Source organism: Tachyglossus aculeatus, chromosome 12 (genome assembly GCF_015852505.1).
Source record: "Tachyglossus aculeatus isolate mTacAcu1 chromosome 12, mTacAcu1.pri, whole genome shotgun sequence".
NCBI lineage: Eukaryota > Metazoa > Chordata > Mammalia > Monotremata > Tachyglossidae > Tachyglossus > Tachyglossus aculeatus.
This window is the reverse complement of record NC_052077.1, coordinates 6682693-6703538: the sequence shown is the minus strand read 5'-3', so window position 1 is coordinate 6703538 and position 20846 is coordinate 6682693. Positions and strand designations below refer to the sequence as shown.

General features: G+C 43.3%; 1 protein-coding gene across 1 annotated transcript in view; it reads right to left on the bottom strand.

Annotated features, from left to right (window-relative positions):
• Window positions 1-20846, bottom strand: part of LOC119935750 (glutamyl aminopeptidase) — an 84885-nt gene that overhangs the window by 29100 nt on the left and 34939 nt on the right. The window contains exons 7-10 of the mRNA XM_038755228.1: window positions 13762-13896; window positions 8735-8800; window positions 2514-2579; window positions 2279-2430 (exon numbers count right to left, since the gene is read on the bottom strand). Of these exons, the coding sequence (XP_038611156.1) occupies window positions 2279-2430; window positions 2514-2579; window positions 8735-8800; window positions 13762-13896 (419 nt within the window). The remainder of the gene's footprint in view (window positions 1-2278; window positions 2431-2513; window positions 2580-8734; window positions 8801-13761; window positions 13897-20846) is intronic.

The window sequence follows — 20846 nt, the reverse complement described above, 5'->3', positions numbered from 1 at the left end:
GTTTTCTATGAATGGTAGGCAGGCATTGGGAAGCAATGACATGAAACTTCTGAAAGTGATTTTGTTTGCAATGATGGAAAAACAGTGCTATGCTCAAAGACTCTGGAAACATTAAAGACTGCCAGTCAGCTGGAAGTGGTAACTGTAACTGCCTAAAACGCATGGTTGATGTGGGCAACGGAAATTGTTATGCTCTTTCCTGTAGGATAGATGAGTGACTATGAAATTGACTAGTACCCAAAAGGAAGCCAGGTCTACAACCCTTACAGGTCAGGGATTATCTAAAGGAAAGGAGAAAGCTGAAAGAGATTTTTCTACCATTGCCTCTGCTAGAAAAAGAACAAGAGTGAACATCTTGAACTCAAATAGTTATAGAATATGCCTGGTATAATCACTCAGGATCAGTAGCAAATTCTGCCCAAGAAGTGTGGTGGTGAGAGTCTGGAACCACAGTCCTCCACTGCTGTAATAACTGTGGTATTTGTTAAGTGCTTACTATGTGCAAATCACTGTATTAACCACTGGGGTAGATAGCAGATGATCAGGGTGGACACAGTCCCTGTCTCACATGTGGCTTGCAGTGGGGAAGGGAAAACACATTTAATCCCTATTTTTAAAATGAGGAAACTGAACACAGAGAAGTGTAGTGACTTGCCCAAGGTCACCCAGGAGGGAAATGTCAGAACCGGGATTAGAACCCAGCTCCTGTGACTTGAAAACCTGTGCTCTTTCCATTAGATCACTCTGCTTCCCTCGGCAGCCCCACTTCCCTTCCCTCCTGCGAGGATGCAGGAGAGAAGATCCCTGTTTTGGGATCAAATTCATGGCAACAAGTTATGGGAGATGAGGCTGGATGATGCTTTTCCTAGCCCACCCCCCAATTTTAGCTAGTGACAGCACATTCTGATCATCAGAAAAGCAGTAAGGGACCACCAATGGAACCTGACTGAAGTTTAAGTGGGTCAGGGATGGGGCCTGATGCATATGCCTGCTTTTAATAATGATAATAATAATAATAATGGCATTTGTTAAGCATTTACTGTGTGCCAAGCACCTTCTAAGCACTGGGGTAGATAGAAGGTAATAGGGTTGTCCCACGTGGGGCTCACAATCTTAATCCTCATTTTACAGATGAGGTAACAGGCACAGAGAAGTTAAGTGGCTTGCCCAAGGTCACACAGCAGACAAGTGGTGGAGTCAGGATTAGAACCCATGTCCTCTGATTCGCAAGCCCATGGTTTTTCCACTAAACCGCGCTGCTTCTCCCTTCTTGCTGAGTTTACCAATGAACCTGTGCAGGGATTGATAAATCAATCAATCAATATGCCAAGCAGCCCCTTCCCCAGGACTACTGACTGGATAATACTGGTATTCCTGCTCAAACTTATTAGCTGTATTCTTGAAAACCCTCCTGTTATCAACCAGTCTGTGAGAGTGGTAAATAGGAGATTAGGGGGATATAGTTCATTTGAGCCCACTGTGGGCAGGGATTGTCTCTATTTGTGGCTGAATTGTTCTTCCCAATTCAGAACACAGTAAGAGCTCAATAAATACAACTGCATGAATGAATTAGTCAATAAACAATTAAAATAATGCACAGCTTATGTGTAACATGGACCATTTAAGAAAGCTGGGAAGAAAACAGAGACTTTGTTTCAAGCAGTCTGCATTGTTTGAACCTTTCTCTGACACTTCCCTAACACTTACTAAGTCACTAGCATTTTATAGGGAACCAACTTGCAAGGACCTAAAATCAGTTTCCAGTAAATTATGACTTTTAAGGTGGTACAGCTGGTTTGCCTTGCAAATCTCATAAAATATTGATAATAGGATTGCTCTGCTATCCAGTTGCACTATCACTCCCCATCTTCCTTCTCTGCTAGTTGTCTGCTGTGTGATCTTGGGCAAGTCACTTCACTTCTCTGGGCCTCAGTTACCTCATCTGTAAAATGGGGATTGAGACTGTGAGCCCCAGGTGGGACATGGACTGTGTCCAACCTGATTTGCTTGTATCCACCACAGAGCTTAACAAAGTGCCTGGCACATAGTTAGCACCTAACAAATACCATTATTATTATTATTATTCTCCTCCGCTTCCCCTCATTAGCTGAACAACAAAATTAAAAGCTATATTTTTTAGTTACACTATGGGAGTGCAGTTTCCATTTTCAGTGAAATTTAAGCATGTTCAGTTGTGACGCAGTCATTCCAAAGATTACTATTTTCCTCTCTCCATTATATGTGCATCTGTCCCCTTGCCTGTACCATAAAACCTTACTTTAAGTCAGAAGGTGGTTGCGTAGGATCTGCTTTGGGGTCTAGAAGGAAACGACTCTGTTTGATCTTGTTTTTGAGTTCCACAGTAATCACAGGATATCCCATCTGCCTGGTCCAGGTGTCCATTACCTCCTTCACTGGTTTATTACTTGCCTAGGGATGAGACAGGAGGGTAGTGAACCTCAGAGATGGCAAAGTCACTTTACAAATATAAAAAGCTAAAAAAAAATGTTCACCTCTGCCAGTTCTCTCCAAAAGTCTTCTGTTTTTGCATTCTGGAATTTGTATTTTTTCAGGTAGTTCTAAGAGTAAGAAAGGAAAGATATTACTGAAAATATTCAAGCTTTTCTCTTCTTTCTGCACTCTATCACCAAAAATGGGGCTCATTTTTTCATCCTAGGGCTGGAAATGCCAAACATCATAGCAGGTCAGCCAATATTTTTCTCGGCAGTGATATTTCTAAACCAACAGTACACCTTTCTCTTCAAAGAGATCTGCTTCTTTTTTGTTTGTTTTATCTTGTTTTGGGGAGCTGGTGGAGGGGGAGGGTGCTCTCCCCGCCTCTCCCCACCCCACAGCACTTGTGTATGTATCTACAATTTTATTTATTTATATTGATATCTCTTTACTTGTTTTGATGTCTGTCTTCCCCCTTCTAGACTTCAAGACTAGTGTGGCAGGGATTGTCTCTTTTGCTGAATTGTACTTTCCAAGTGCTTAGTACAGTGCTCTGCACACAGTAAGTGCTCAATAAATACAATGGAATGAATGAATGTAAAATGGGGATTAAAAACCTGTTCTCTCTCCTACTTGGAATGTGAGCCCCATGTGAGACAGGGACTGTGTCTGACCTGATTATCTTCTATCTATTACAGTTCTTGGGACAAAGTAAGCACTTAAAAAATACCACTATTAATATTATTATAATAAAAGTTGTCCACAGAATTGATTTTTCACTTGCCACTACTTCAATGACTAAGGATTCAAGTACTCTTATATGAACTCTAAGGGAGGCTGCTTCCTTTCTTTTTGCTTCTTGCTCCCTTGAGGTTTACCTTAGTCCCATCCAGACCGCAGGTATTGCACTCTGGAACACTCATTCAATTGTATTTATTGAGTGCTTACTATGTGCAGAGCACTGTACTAAGCGCTTGGGAAGTACAGGTCGGCAACATATAGAGACGGTCCCATGCATGAACCAGAATTGGTGTGGAGTTGGGTAGGTGAGATCCCAGATTTCTGGTCTGGGCAGACATAATAATAATACTAGTGGCATTTGTTAAGCCCTTACTATGTGCTAGGCACTGTACTAAGCGCTGGGGGGGAGGGTACAAATAAATTGGGTTGGACACAGTCCCTGTCCCACATAGGGCTCACAGTCTGAATCCCCATTTTACAGATGAGGTAACTGAGGCCCAGAGAAGTGAAGTGAGTTGTCTAAGGTCACACAGCAGACACATGCCAGAGTCAGGATTAGAACTCAGGTCCTTCTGACACCCAGGCCTGGGCTCTATCCACTAGTCCACACTGCTTTTGTGCTTTAGACATCTTGGCTAGAGGTCTGCAGCCCTCACTCTTTATAAGGTCAAGCTTCCCAGCTTCTCCCCTGGTCTTTCTGCAGGAGGTACTGTATCCTCACCCCTCTCCCAGGATAGGGGGTATCTGTGAGGGCCTAGGAGCAGGAGTTTGTGCTGGGGTGATGGAGCCTTTGTAAACTGATATACCCCTTCTCAGATTGTCCCGTAACTTTTTCTTAATTTTCTGCTTTTGAGGTAGGATCATCCTTCCAGGCCAAAAGATTTTTTGAAATTTGGGGTGAGGGCAAATCCATTCATCACTAAAAGTCTGTAGATCATTCTTTTTTTTTTTTTTTGCACCTGCTTTGCTCCTCTGATTAGTTTGCTGCTCATTGAAACTACCAGCAGAGGGCAACGCCGGATAGAAAGAAATAAAAATCGATTGTTTCCAATTCAGATATCTGGTTCTCACATGTCACAACACACCTCCATCACCCTGAACTGTTCCTGCACTTAGCAGACCGATGAGCAGAGCATCTTCCATTTTACCTGGAGAACTTTTATTTTACCATCACTTGAAAAGCAGCGTGGCTCAGTGGAAAGAGCACGGGCTTTGGAGTCAGAGGTCATGGGTTCAAATCCCTGCTCTGCCAATTGCCAGCTGTGTGACTTTGGGCAAGTCACTTCACTCATCTGTGCCTCAGTTACCTTATCTGTAAAATGAGGATTAAGACTGTGAGCCCACCGTGGGACAAACTGATCACCCCCCCCCCCCCAGCACTTAGAACAGTGCTTTGCACATAGTAAGCGCTTAATAAATGCCATCATCATTATTATTATTAATTGGGCCGAGTTTTCTCCTCAATTATGCTTTGCAGAAACTCACCTAAGGGTATTTTTCTTCCATTTCTTTCCTTTACCACAGTTCTGAAACATTTTTCACCCACAAGGATGTATGGTGAGGTGAATACACTTGCGATTGAATTCACGTACTTCTTCGCAACTTAATATCTCCCCTTCCTTGCGTTATTTACCACATAGAAAGACTACTTTCTTAATTTCTGAGAAGCAGCATGGCTCAGTGGAAAAAGCCCGGGCTTTGGAGTCAGAGGTCATGGGTTCGAATCCTGGCTCCACCACATGTCTGCTGTGTGACCTTGGGCAAGTCACTTAACTTCTCTGAGCCTCAGTTACATCATCTGCAAAATGGGGATGAAGACTGTGAGCCCCACGTGGGACAACCCGATCACCTTATATCCCCCAGCGCTTAGAACAGTGCTTTGCACATAGTAAGCGCTTAACAAATGTCATTATTATTATTAGAGATGGAGAAAAGTGTCAACAGATGATGCTTGTGAAGGTGAATGCTGAGAGGAGAGGAGGGGAAGGGAGATCAGAGGACTTGTTGCAGTGGGATATATCTTCCTAGGCTGGCACAAAGAGCCCCAGTGGCCTACACAACCAGTATTTTCCAAGCGCTTAGTACAGTGTTCTGCAGTGTGCTCTGCACACAATATGTGCTCAATAAATACAATTGAAGGAACTAATGAATGAACCCTGGCACTTCATTGCGGTCAGGGAATGTGTCTGTTTCTTGTTATATCATACTCTCCCAAGCGCTTAGTATAGTGCTCTGCACACCATAAGTACTCAATAAGTACGATTGAATGAATGAATGGACTTTAAGATAAGAGTGGCATTTCCACTAGCTGGGCCTGGGCTCTGGGTTGTTGCTCAGCTCTGGGAAAGACCCAGGTTGAAAGGGGAGAGGAGGGGAAGAGGAGGAAGAGGAGGAGGAAAGGATTTCCAGTTCCAACCTGGAATGAGGCCAACTTGTCAGCAGGAGAGCTGCAGGGACATGTTTGTGGAATATTCTAACGAAACAGGGTTCGCAGAAAGTTGGCCTGGGGTAAACACCCTGAAGCTTGTGAAACTGCAAACCTAATCGGTGTTGTATGTACGTGCTGGGGAGAGAGAGGGAAGGGAAGAGGAGAAGAAATGACTGGAGAAGGGAGAAGAGGAGGGAGGGAGAAGCGTTTGAGTTTTCTTTGATGGGGAAGATTCTATTTGCTCATTGCATTATTTTCCACGTTGGAAACCCAACAGAACCAATGAGTAACACAAACCCTTAAATCCCGATGGTTTTACCCGTGGCGTAACTCAGTTTAGAAAGGGAGAATGCTTGGGTGTCAAGAATGGACCTATTAGAAAGTAGTTTTTATACAGTGAATGTTCCTGGTGTAGTGGACTGGAGCACGGGCCTGGGAATCGGAAGGACTAGGGTTCTAATTCTGGCTCTGCCACCTGTCTGCTGTGTGACCTTAGGAAAATAATAATAACAACAATAATAATATTGGTATTTGTTAAGTGCTTACTGTGTGCCAAGCACTGTTCTAAGTGCTGAGCCCCTTCCTTCCTCTCCCCCTTGTCCCCCTCTCCATCCCCCCATCTTACCTCCTTCCCTTCCCCACAGCACCTGTATAAATGTATATATGTTTGTACATATTTATTACTCTATTTATTTATTTATTTATTTTACTTGTACATATCTACTCTATTTATTTTATTTTGTTAGTATGTTTGGTTTTGTTCTCTGTCTCCCCCTTTTAGACTGTGAGCCCACTGTTGGGTAGGGACTGTCTCTATATGTTGCCAACTTGTACTTCCCAAGCACTTAGTACAGTGCTCTGCACAAAGTAAGCACTCAATAAATACAACTGATGATGATGATGATGATGCTGGGGTGGAAACAAGGTAATCAGGTTGTTCCACGTGGGCTCACAGACTTAATCCCCATTTTACAGATGAGGTTAACTGAGGCACAGAGAAGTTAAGTGACTTGCCCAAAGTCACACAGCTAAGTGGCCAAGCCAAGATTAGAACCCATGACCTCTGACTCCCAAGCCCGTGCTCTTTCCATTAAGCCACGCTGTTACTAACTTCTCTGTGCCTCAGTTACCCCATCTGTAAAATGGGGATTAAGTCTTTGAGACCCATGTGAGGCAGGGACTGTGTCCAATCTGATTAGTTTGTATCTACCATAATGCTTAGTTCAATGCCTGACACATAGTAAGTGCATAACAAATGCCATAAAAAAATAAGAAGGTGGAACCTGGGGTATTCTTAGCTACACAGTCTGTCTATGACTGTCTTTTAGTAAATGTGATGTTGGAAGTTGGCATATATTGATAATTAGTATTTCCAACAAAACTAAGCCATAGGGTTCATATGGAAGAATTATTTATACTTTTATCTGTCCTTTCCCAGGGGAAGCAAACATGGAAAGGGGAAGCACCCTGGTCTTAATGAGCATTTTTATCCTCTTTAGTGATTGATAAGGTCAAGCTGAGCAGCAAAATGGTGGCCCAGGAATGGTAATAATAATGCTAATAATTTTGGCATTTGTTAAGCTCTTACTATGTGCCAGGAACTGTGCTAAGCACTGGGGTGGAAACAAGAAAACCAGGTTGGACTCAGTCTCTCTTCCACATGGGGCTCACAGTCTCAATCCCCATTTAACAGATGAGGTAACTGAGGCCCAGAGAAGTGAAGTGACTTGTCCAAGGTCTCGCAGCAGACAAGTGGTGCTCTATCCACCATGCCAGGCTACTTCTTGAGCATGGTCTTGAGTGTGGCTTCTTGAGCCAGAGGGTCCAGCTCAAACTGGAGCAGGGTAGTCAGTCATCATCAATTGTATTTATTGAGCGCTTACTGTGTGCAGAGCACTGTACTCAGTCGGAGTAGTGTCCCTACCACTTTGGTGCAGAGGCTCTTCTGGGACTCTTGGTTTTGTCTCTGCTGAGCACTGGGCTCAACTTCACGCTTGTGCACCAGTCCACCAAATTAACTGCAATTCCCAGCACCTTCTGGGTATTCCCATCTCCTCCAAGAGGCCTTCCCTGACTAAGCCTGCCTTTCTTCCCACTCCCTTCTGCATGGCTCTGACTTGCTGCTTTATTCATCTCCCCCTCCCAGATCCACAGCACTTATGTGAATATCTGGAATTTATTTATTTTTTATTAAAGTCTGTGTCCCCCTGTAATCTGTAAACTCGTTGTGGGCAGGGAATGTGTCTGTTCATTGTTTTATTGTACTCTCCCAAGCAACAAAGTAAACGCTCAATAAATTGAGCCGGCTGTTGGGTAGGGACCGTCTCTATATGTTGCCAACTTGTACTTCCCAAGCGTTTAGTACAGTGCTCTGCACACAGTAAGCGCTCAATAAATGCTATTGAATGAATGAATAAATACAATTGAATGAATGAATGAATCAATCAAACACTCAATCAATCATTGGTATTTATTGAGTGCTTCTTAGGTGCAGAGCACTTCGGAGAGTACAATACAACAGAGTTGACAGACATGTTCCCTTCCCACAACAATCTTACAGTCTAGATATACTAGAGAGTGGACCCAAGGTCACAGTACAGCACCTGCTTGAATAAGAAAATGGAATTTGCTTAAATCAAGTAAGGCTCATACTTGGCCTGTCTCTCCTCCCTTCATCCCCCACACAGGCCTGGGAGTCAGAAGACCTGGGTTCTAATCCCAGTTCTGCCAGTTGCATGTTTTATGACTGGGCAAGACACCTCACTTCTCTATGCATCAGTTTCCTTATCTGAAAAATGGGCCTGAAACACCTGTTCCCCTTCTCTCTTAGACTGTGAACCCAATCTGGGGCAGGGACTGGGCGTGATCCAAATATCTTGTCTCCAACACAGCGCCTGGCATGTAATAAGCATTAAATAAATAGACCAACTGTTATGATCAAGGGGATAAAACAGAATACTTGTTTGCCCAGTGGGTTGAAGCCAGACTGGATTCCAGAATTAAGGCCTGTGCAGTACTCAACAATATTTCTTGTGCAAACTTATTATATGCCAAGAATTTCACACACACACACACACACACACACACACACACACACACATACACACACACCTGACATCCAGTTTGAAAGTTCTCTGGTGTTATCCAATCTTCAAGCATTCGGAGAATTGACGCTCCCTAGAGGGATAGAGAAAGGGGTGAGAGGGGAAATTTCAGTCCATCGTGTTCAGAAACTGCTACTTTTCTGTTGAGGAAGAATAAGAAAGGTGTCTTGCCCTGAGAATTTGGGATTTTGTTGCTTCTTTGATTCATGGGTACATGAAATCACACAATCCTGCTAAAATTTTGGAATAAAAAGGTTAGCTGTGAACAATCAATTAAATATCCTTAACTGCGAAGTAACACATCGTATCATGTTCACTTCCTCTTGAATTTCTTGAGACGTCAAAAGGAGCTGGCAGACATTTGAGAGAAAGTAGTGTGACTCCTAACTTTCAGCGATATAGTGTTTGATCTGCTATTGCATTTCTCTAGGAGTACCAGAAGATCAATCAATCGTATTTATTGAGCGCTTACTGTGTGCAGAGCTAGGAATCATAGCATCATCATCAGAATCATAGAATCATCATCATTAGAAGATGCTAGGAAAAGTCCAGAGAAAACGTGGAAGAGGCAGACCAGCAGCTAGATGGATAGAACACATAACAATGATAACAGAAGAACCGTTAGCAAGGTTATAGATTATGGCAGAAGTTAGGACGATGTGGAAAAAATACTTTTCCATAGAGTCTCTATGAATCGGAAACGACTCCACAGCATTTGATGATAATAACCAGAAGATGGCGTTTTCTAGTACAAAATAATTCCAAAGATCACTAGATTTTAAGAGAACACAGTTTCCACGGTGAAACACGGAAGAGGGCAGATATGGGGTAAACCAGCTATGAAAACCTGTTTCCATATTATCAAGAAAATAGGCAAATGCGGATAGAACGAGGAGAATTTGGGATGATTGTCCAACAGGTTCAACTTGCCAGCCAGTCAGTCTGGGTATTTCAGAAGCTTCACTTTGATCTGTTTAAATGCTCTGCCAGCCATCCCAACTATTTAAACAGATCAATCTCAACAGAGACTGCTGATTTGATTCTGGCGTTTGTTTAACCTTTGGCACATTGTAGATTAGACTGAACTGGATTCTGCCAATCAGTCAGTGGTATTTATTGAGGGCTTACTGTGTCCAACCTGATTTGCTTCTATCCACCCCAGTGCTTAGTACAGTGCCTGGCACATAATAAGAGCTTAACAAACACCACAGTTATACTTGTCTGCTGTGAGACCTTGGACAAGTCACTTCATTTCTCTGTTCCTCAGTTCCCTCATCTGTAAAATGGGGATTAAGACTGTGAGCCCATCATGGGACAGGGACTGTATCCAACCCGATTTGCTAGTATCCACCCCATCACTTATTACAGTGCCTGGCACATAGTAAGGGCTTAACAAATCCCACAATTATTATTTTTATTATTATGTACAGAACACTGTACTAAGTGCATAGAAGAGTACAATACAGTAGAGTTGTGCATTTAGTTTCAGTATAATAAACAACTGTACAACATCCTGGTGGCCGAAAAAAATTACCGTATCTTTAACATGAATGAACACTTTGGGAGTAATCTAAACTCCAGTAGACTCTGTTTCAACAAGTATTAAGAGTATTTAGTGATAAGAGGTTCCAAAAGACTCTGTTTCAACAAGTATTTAGTATTTAGTGATAACACATTTCTAACATTTCTGTCAATCGTATTTATGGAGTGTATACTGTGTGCAGAGGACTATACTAAACACTTGAGTGAGTACAATAGAGTTAGAAGATGCAATCCCTACCCTCAAGGAGTTTACACTCCAATACTTCTTAGCATTTATAGATATATACATACACATGTAGTGGAGTATTAGAAATATTAGAATGTAAGCTCCTTGAGTGTAGGGATTATATCAATGAGTACTGGGTGGATACAGGCAAATTGGGTTGAACACAATCCCTGTCCCACATGGGGCTCACAGTCTCAATCCCCATTTTACAGATGAGGGAACTGAGGCACAGAGAAGTGAAGTGACTTACCCAAGGCCAAACAGCAGACAAGTGGCTGAGCTGGGATTAGAATGATACTCATGTGCATATCGATCTAGGTACCTTCCTTATTTATCAGTATTTTTATTTATCTTTTCGTCTTTCCATACTCTTCCTATTACCAACTATATCTTTGTTCTTCCTCCTGAACCCATTCTTTGTGATTCATTCTTGTCTGTTTGTCTTTGCCTTTAGGTGGTACATTATTTGAGGGCAGAGACTACAGTTTTAAAATCTACTGTACTCTCCCAAAGGCTTAGTATCATGTTCTGCTCTCCGAACATCCTCAACAGATACTCAACTGATTGATTGATTGGTCTATGGTGATGTGCTGTAAGAAGACTGCCAAAAGTAGGAAGATTGGTTTGACCAAAAGACAAAGGGAACTTTTGGGAAGACAAGTGCACTGTGCGATGTCACGGGAAAAAAATATGGGTCTTAGAAGCTGAGTGGAAAATCAGGAAATGCAAGAGTCTATAAATTTAGAAGCCTATATATAGGACAGGGAGGTGAACCTAGACCAGCTGCTGTTAGTATTAGTATTCGTGTTAAGTAATCATAGCATTTTCAACAGGCATAAGTAAACCCTACTCTGGCTTTCAGAGGTACCTGCACCATGACTATACAGTATTGATAATTAACAAGGTGTCTACACGGAGAAATAAAATAAATGAGAGTCTAACAGCTCAGTAAATACTGTAAGAAGACTTGCCAGAAGTAGGAAGGTCCACTGGACCGAAAGACAAAGGATACCTTGGATGTTTACTAAATTCTAGAAATTTTAAATAGATGGAAAAGTCCTCATCATGTACAGGCACAAAAGAAAGATAGGGCCACTTGTAAATCTCAGTGGAGATGGCACAAAAGCCTATTTTTTCAGTGTGAAGGGTGAAGCTGATATGACGCATCAGTGGTAGACTTCTGGAGATTCTAGAAGTTTCAAAGCTAAGGTAACTGCAGGGGGCACCTAGTAGTCCTTGCAGCTTTATTGAGTATCCTTAAATAATGAAAAATAGTTCCATCAGGGTTTGGAAGGATAGCATTTTGTGCAGGGCCAGGGGCCTCTGGGCTAAGGCAGGGAGGTTAGTGGGAACCCAGTTACCCTACGATGTGGTCCTCAGTAGCAAACTGCCACCTCTACTCCAACCCCCAAAGACACCCTCAAATGCTGACAGACAAAGCATACTACCTTTCCCATTGCTGCTCTTCCTGCAATGGAAGTCATTTTCTGTTCCTTTTGCAACTCTGGTCCCACCCAGGAACCACAACCTAATAAGCAGGGTACAGGGGCCACTGCCTCCAGCATAGGGAAGCAGCATAATACAATAATAATAATAATGATGATGAGGGTATTTGTTGAGCACTTACTGTGTGCCAGGCACTGTACTAAGTGCCGGGGTGAATACAGCATGGTCTAGCAGAAAGAGCATGTATCTGGGAGTCAGAGGACATGGGTTCTCATCCAGGCTCTGCCACATGTCTGCTGTGTGACTTTGGGCAACTCACTTCACTTCTCTGTGCCTCAGTTACCTCATTTGTAAAATGGCAATTAACAGTGTGAGCCCCATCGGGGACATCTTTTAGACTGTGAGCCCACTGTTGGGTAGGGACTGTCTCTATGTGTTGCCAATTTGTACTTCCCAAGCACTTAGTACAGTGCTCTGCACATAGTAAGCGCTCAATAAATACGATTGATTGATTGATTGATTGATTGACAGGGAGTGTGTCAACCTGATTGCCTTGTATCTACACCAGTGCTTAGATCAGTGCTTGACAAATACCACGATTGTTACTATTATATGTGGTCCATGCAGGTAATTGAGGTCCCTGTCAACTTGGCTAGCTTTGGTTAGTCAGGAAGGGGAGAGAGAGAAGTTGGGGTGGAAAACCACTCCCTCATCAGTCAATTCCTCCCCTTTCCCTGATTTCTAAAACCTCGACTGTGAGGAAATTGACTCAGGTTCTCACCAGCTATCTCCACAGAACATTTACTGTGTGCAAAGCACTATACTTAGAGCTGGGAAAGAAATACATCCATGAGATACAGCCACAGTTCCTGACACTAAAAGCCTCACAAGCCTCTAACTGCCTCTAAGTACTCTTCTGATCCCAGAGTCTATTTGAAGACACACTTCCCTAGGAAGTGGTCTGGGTTGGATAACTACTAGCCCCATTAGCAATAGGTAATAGTCCTACCAATTTGCAAATGCTAATTGAAAGTACATCATCACCCATGTATATGTTGGGCGCAAATTGTGGTATTTATCAAGCACTTACCGTGTGCGAAGCACTAATCGAAGTACGGGGATAGATACAAGGCAATCAGGTTGGACAAAGCCCCTGTTCCACATGGGGCTCAAAGTCTTAAGCCCCATTTTACAGATGAGATAACTGTGTGCAGGGCACTGTACCAAGCACTTGGAAGAGGACGATACAACAGAGTTGGTAGTAACATTCCCTGCCCACACTGAACTTACTGTCTAGACTACATGGAGTAGTGATTTTTTACCATGGTATTATATTGGCCTGAAAGAGTTATACAACTGCCAAAGGTGCTGAACATATACCTTGGGAGAAAACTAGGTTCATCGCAAACTAGGTTGCTTAGCATTGATTTCATTCAAAGTATGATACCTAACCCAAAAAGGATAGGGATAGGATAGGGATAGGGATAGGGCAAGTGTAGCAGCCTCAAAAGACAATTGCTCAGTATCAGATTGCCAATTATAAGATCCTTGATCATGCCTATTTACTCTATTGCACTATCCCAAGTGTTAAGTACAGTGCTTGATAATTGTACTGACTGATTGATTACAAAAAGCAGTGACCAGCTAACCTGATAGCCATTATTAAACTACAAGTCACTCCAGACTAATTTTTGTAGTCTTTTCCTTATTCTCCTGGAAGCTTCTGAATTTTAACATTTTTCTTTAGGTCTTTCAGGGTTTTCTTTCCTCTCCTTAGAACTACTCAGGAAGTTCTGGGAAAGGCATGGGACTTTTCTTACCTTACTGTAGGATATGCCATCAAATACCGATGTTATTTCTGCAGGGGTTGACACGGACACAACAATAGGGTGAGAAGATAGCAAAGAGTCATCTTCTTGTACAGGCAAGACATCATCTAGTAACATCTGATCAAGCTGGAAAAAATAGAATGAGGTAGGTAACTTTAACACTTCAAATTAATTCATATTATACTGAATTCCATTAGATTGCTCTTTGACGGCAGGGATCATGACAACCAATTCTATTGTACTGTACTTTCCCAAGTGCTTAATACCATGCTCTTCACAAAGAAAACAATCAATCAATCAATGTTATTTCTTGAGCCCTTACTGTGTGCAGAATACGGAACTAAGTACTTGAGAGAGCTGGTGGACATGTTCCCTGCTCACAGGGAGTTTACAGTCCAGAGGGGGAGATAAACATTAGTATAAATAAATTATGGATGTGTACATAAGTGCTGTGAAGCTGAGGGTAGGGTGATACCAAGTGCTAAATGGGTACAGATCCAAGTGGATAGAAGGTGCAGAAGGGAGAGGGAGTCAGCGAAAGAGGGCTTAATCAGGGAAGGCACCATGGAGGAGGTGGGCTTTGAAGGTGGGGAGAGTGGTGGGCTAGTGTATATGGATAGAGAGGGAGATCCAGGCCAGAGGGAGGACATGGGACAGAAGTCGGGGTTGGTATAGATGAGATCGGGGCATAGTGAGAAAGCTAGAGGAGTGAAGTGTGTAGACTAGGCTGAAGTAGGAGATTATTAAAGTAGGGTGGGAGTGGAGAAGTGCTTTAGTGCTTTAAAGCCAATGGGAAGGAATTTCTGTTTGATATGGAGGAGGATGGGCAACCACGCACTGGAGGTTCTCAAGAAGTGGGGAGATGTAGACCGAATAGTGTCTTGGAAAAATGATCTGGGCAGCAGAGTGACATATGGACTGGAGTGGGAAATGACAGGAGGCAGGAAGGTCAGCAAGAAGACAGATGCAGGAGTCTAGGCAGATAGGATAAATGGGTAGGAGAGGATCAGCATAGTAGCAGTTCAGATGGAGAGGAAAGGGTGAAGCAGCATGGCTCAGCGAAAAGAGCACGAGCTTTGGAGTCAGAGGTCATGGGTTCAAATCACGGCTTGGCCACTTAGCTGTGTGACTTTGGGCAAGTCACTTAACTTCTCTGTGCCTCAGTTACCTCATCTGTAAAATGGGGATTAAGACTGTAAGCCCCCCATGGGGCGACCTGATCACCTTTTAACCTCCCCAGTGCTTAGAACAGTGCTTTGCACATAGTAAGCACTTAATAAATGGCATTATTATTATTATTATTTTAGCACTGTGGTGATGGTAGAATTGAAAGGATTTGGTGACATTGAATATGAGGGTTGTGTGATAGAGATGAGTTGAGGGAAATACCAAGGGTTACAGGCTTGTGAGATAAAAAAAGATAGTGGTATTGCCTACAGTGATGGGAAAGGCACGGGGAGGAAAGGGTTTGAGTAGGAAGATAAAGAGTTCTATTTTAGACATGTTTAGTTTGAGGTGTTGTTGGACCATCCAAATAGAAATATTCTGAAGGCAGGAGGAAATAAAAGACAGCAGAGAAAGAGAGACGTGAGGGCTGGAGAGGTAAATTTGGAAATTATCCATGTAGAGATGGTATATGCAGCCCTAGGAGTGAATGAGTTCTCCAAGGGAGTGTGTGCTGATGGAGAATAGAAGGGAACCCAGAACTGAACCCTGAGGGACTCTCCCAGTTAGAGGGTACAGGATTTGAGGGTGGAGACTGAGTCTGAAAAAGAGACTGAGAAGGAGCAGCCAAAGAGATAGGTGGAGAATCAGTAGAAGAAAATATTAGGGAAGCCAAGGTTAGATAATGTTTCAAGGAGAAGGTGGTGGCACACAGTTTCAAAGGCAGCTAAGGGGTAGAGAAGGATCAGGTGGAGTAGAGGTCTTAGGATTTGGCAAGAAAAGGTCACTGGTGACTTTAAAGAGGGCAGTTTCCATGGAATGAAGGGGGCAGTAGCCATATTGGAGATGATCAAGGGGAGAATTGAAGGAGAGAAAGTGGAGGCAGCAGGTGTAGAAAACTTGCTAAGGAGTTTAGAGTGGAATGATTGGAGAGGGATAGGGCCATAACTGGAAAGAGCCATGGGGTCAAAGGAGGGTTTTTTTTTTTAGGATAGAGGAGACATGAGCATGTTTGAAAGCAGAGGGGAAGATGCCATTGAAAAATGAAGGGTTGAAAATAGCAGTCAGGGAGGGAAGAGCAAGTGTTTTGATAAGGTATGAAGGGGTGGATTGAGAGTACAGTTCAAGGGGGGTTGATTTTGAGAGGAAGTGGGAGAGCTCCTCTTGAGATACTGCTGGGGTGGGGGGACACTGGAGAGGAGCAGGGGGAATTTTAAGGAGGTTATGTTTGATGGCTTCAATTTTACTAATGAAGTATGTGGCCAGGTCATTAGGGGCAAGAGATGGGAATAGAAGGGCACAGGGAGTGTGAGGAGGTTGTTAAATGTCTGAAACAGCTGATGTAGGCAATGGGTGAGGGACTCAGTCAGGATGGAGAAATAATATTGCCGGGCAGAGAGGGCAGAATTTAAACAAGTGAGGATGAAGTAGAAGCAGCATTGCTCAGTGGAAAGAGCATGGGCTTTGGAGTCAGGGGTCAGGGGTTCGAATTCCGGCTCCACCAATTGTCAACTGTGTGACTTTGGGCAAGTCACTTAATTTCTCTGTGCCTCAGTTCCCTCATCTGTAAAATGGGGATTGAGACTGTGAGCCCCCCGTGGGACAACCTGATCTCCTTGTAACCTCCTCAGTGCTTAGAACAGTGCTTTGCACATAGTAAGTGATTAATAAATGCCATTAAAAAAAAAGTTTGGTCTTGTGTCTGGATTTCTGTCAGCAGGTTTCCGCAACTCAAGTGCAGGAGCAGAGGAAAAGTACTGTGGTGATGATCCAGAGTTGCGGGCTAGCAGTACGAGATTGGTGGAAGGACAGGGGAGTGAAAGAGTTGAGTTGAGTGGAAAGGATGATGTTAAAAGCATTGATTTGTGTGTCAGAGGAAGGTCGTTGGGGCACAAAGACCAAATGGGATATGATGACTTCAGAAAATTGGAGGGAGTCAAAAGATCAGAGGTCTGTGTCCAAGAACAGGACAGATTTGTGGGGAATGGCTGCGTGGTAGAGAAGGCAGGTAAGGAGGTTGTGATCAGATAGAGGGACTTCAGAGTTCCTGGAGATAGGGATTGTGCAGTGGCTAGAGATGATGAGATCAGGAATGTTTCCACATTGGTGAGTGGGTGCGTTGAGGTGAGATGAAGCAGGAGGTCAGTGGAGTTGAGGAGTAAAAAGAACAAAGATGTTGTTGGCAACAGGAATTTGTGCTCAGGCTATCTGGAGCATCTCTCCTTCCACAGTCAATCATATTTACGGAACATTTACTGTGTGCAAAGCTCTGTAATGATAATAATAATTATAGTAATTGTTAAGCACCTACTATGTTCCAAACACTGTTCTAAGTGCTGGGGTAGTATGAGTTAATCAGGTTGGATACAGTCCCTGTCCCACATTGGGCTTGCACTCTTAATCCCCATTTTCTACAGGTGAGGTAATTGAGGCCCAGAGAAGTTAAGTGACTCACCTAAGGTCTCAGAGCAGACATGTGGCAGATCCGGGATTAGAACCCGTGATCTCCTGACTCCCAAGCCCAGGCTATGTCCACTATGCCATGCTGCTGTATTAAGCACTTGGGAGAGTACAATATAACAGAGTTGGTAGACACACTCCTTGCCCACAGTCTGGAGGTCTGAGTGACGGGTGAAAAAAGGAAGTAAATTCAAGTGCAGGAGTGATGCAGCAGGGAATGGGAGAAAAGGGAATGAGGGTTTAGTTAGGAAAGGCCTATTGGAGGAGATGTGCCTTCAATAAGGCTTTGAAGGTGGGTAGAGTAATTGTCTGTTGGATATGATGATGCCACAGTAAATGGCGACCCCCTGGCTCTGAACCTGCCATATTCTGGACATGCCCAGATTAGAGGCATCTTTCCATGATTACCCTACTGCCCAGGCGCATGGATTCCCATGAAGACTAAATCAAACCCCAATTTTCTGTCTGCCTAATGCCTGATTTTTTTTTATCATATCTGCTGCCCAATTTTCCTTCAGGCCTCTCCCAGAGTTGGTTTCTCTATCTGGGTTATGCTACGCAAGTTTCGTGCTTTTTGTTGGTGCATTTTTGTCATCACCTAAGACAAATGGCCTCGCTTAACATTCTGTTTGCTTGTGTGCATTGTAACATAAAGAAAAAGCTTAGCAAAGTAAAATGGAGGGATGATTACAAAAGTTGCAGCTTGGAAATGAATTTCTAAAAGTAATTTCAGAGTTAGCAATTTTCACATCCTCCCTGCCATTTTTCTTTTTATTAAAAAAAAAAAACCATTGTAATTGGACTTCCACTGGTCTCCAATGAACAGGGGAAAATATAAGATCCAAGGATTAATAGAAGAGTAGGAAAATTGTTTTATTGCATCATTTAAAATTCTGACATTTTGGAAGTTCACTAATCCAGAAGTTTTGCAAACTGTTTCTCACTCATGTCCCCCAAACCCTCTGACAGTTCTAAAATCTCACTTCATGAATCTCTGTTGAGCTTTCAGCTAAGGGAAGAACCAGAGTTTAGCTGCTCCACTGCCTCTAAAAGGCAAACTGTTTTAAAAGAGAAATTCAGTATGTTCAATCCATTTACATTCCTCTGTTTGATGTCTGGAGGACTGAACTGTGCTCCAATAAAACTTCTAGGGGTGAAACCATGTCAAGTCACTTTTACCTTTAGGCAATGGTGTGCCCAGCCTTTTTTTAAAAATGGTATTTTTTAAGCACTATTTGCCAGGCACTTTACCAAGTGCTGGAGTAGATACAAGCTAGTGAGGTTGGACACAGTCCCTGCCTTATGGGACTCAGTTTTAATCCCCATTACACAGATGAGGTAACTGAGGCCCAGAGAAATGAAGTGACTTGCCAAAGGTCACACAGCAGACATGTGGCTGAATCAGGATTAGAACCCAGGTCCTTCTGACTACCAAGCCCATGCTCTAACCACTAAGCCACAGCCTATTTAGAAAAAAATGTATTTTTAAAGCCTTATTTTCCAGGTACTTTACTAAGCACTGGAGAAGATACAGGCTAATCAGGTTGTATTAGCTGTCCCCCATGGCTCACTGTTTTGATCCCCATTATAAAGATGGGGTAACTGAGGCACAGAGAAGTTAAGTGACTTCCCCAACCTCATGCAGCAGTTAGGTGGTGGATCCAAGATTAAAACTCAGGTTCTCTTACTCCCAGGCCCGTGCTGTACCCACTAGGTCATCCCAGTTCCGTTGGGTTATCCCCCGTCCTTCTGGGGGATATCCCAATGGCCACTTCTGCTGAACGCCTGGTTCACCTAAAACAGTTCCAGCAGTGTGGGCAGCATGGATGGGCACAGGTGGGAGAGAGCATCTTCACTCTACATCCCTCAGGACTTGACTAGCCATAGCAAGAGAAGAGGCATGGCTCATTGGCAAGAGCCCAGGCTTGGGAGTCAGAGGTCGTGGGTTCTAATCCCAGCTCCGCCACTTGTCAGCTTGGTGACTTTAGGCAAGTCACTTCACTTCTCTGTGCCTCAGTTCCCTCATCTGTAAAACGGGGTTTAAGACTGTGAGCCCCACGTGGGACAACCTGATTACCTTGTATCTCCTCCAGTGCTTAGAACAGTGTCTGGTACATAGTAAGCGCTTAAATACTCAAACTATTATAGCAGGGGCCAGTTGAGCTCAGCGCCATTGCTTATGCTGGCTGTGAGTCATTTTCAAGAGAAGCAGCAAGTATAGTGGATAGAACATGGGCCTGGGAGTTAGAAGGTCATGGGTTCTAATCCTGCCTTTGCCCCCTGTCTGCTGTGTGACCTTGGGCAAGTCACTTCAATTCTCTGTGTCTCAATTCCCTCATCTGTAAAATGGGAATTGAGACTGTGAGCCCCACATGGAACAGAGACTGTGTCCAACCTGATTTTCTTGTATCCACCCCAGCACATAAAGCAGTGTCTGGCACATAGTAAGAGCTTAACAAATACTACAGATGCTTAACAAATGATCAGATATGCAAAATTTCTGTTCCAACACCAAATTGCCCCAGTTCCTCCTATCCCATCCACCCATCTTCACTCTTTTCTGGTTCCTATTCCTAGATTGAGACCTTAAGCATCTCCATGAGGCAATCATCTCAAGTTTCCTGAGAACACAAGCTCCCATGGAAACAAACCAAAGGAAAAAAGCAGCAAGGAAGAGGCTATTAAGACCTAATTATCTTTAGGGCTCCCTATTCTGCCTCCTTCTGCCACAATTTATTTTAGATCCCAGATCCAAGGACCAGAGTTTATTGTCATGGCGACATTGGTCACGCATTTCACAACTTCTGATGGGTTTTAAATTCCTATTGCACAGTAATTAGCACTCCTGGTAATGAGGTTTCTGACTAGGATTTGGGGGAATGTTTGTACGATAAAAATATTTTAAATCCAATTAGGAACAATTATCCTTTGGCTCAAACCAAATAATTAGCAGAGGAAAGAGGAAGAGTGCTCAGTACAAGTAACACTGAGAATAAAAGCCCACTGGAAATGATTTACAGATGTTGGTTCCACCATGGGTATGGAGAAAAAGCCCAGTTGGATATGTGCCTGATGGATGAAAATCAAAGGGGGTGACAAATTAAATGAGCAGAATAAACCCCACCAAATTATTTTTTCCACAATTGTATACCCTCAAATCAACACCTACAACTCATCTGAGTGGTTTCTCTGTGGATACTGATGGTTTTCTGCTAATGTAGGCTGTAAGCTTTGAGGATGAGTGGAGTCAGAAATGAGTTCTACAGGGGAACCCCCTCACAAAGGTGTGTCGTTCATCAGTAGGATAGTAGGGTGATAAGAACAGACTAATAGATCCTGGCTGACCACAACTGACCAGTTTTATACACTGCAAAATTCCCTCTTGGACAAGACTCTTGATGAGCTGCTTAAGCGTTCTAGGAAGCCAGATGAAGCGTCTTGCCCTAGTGGAT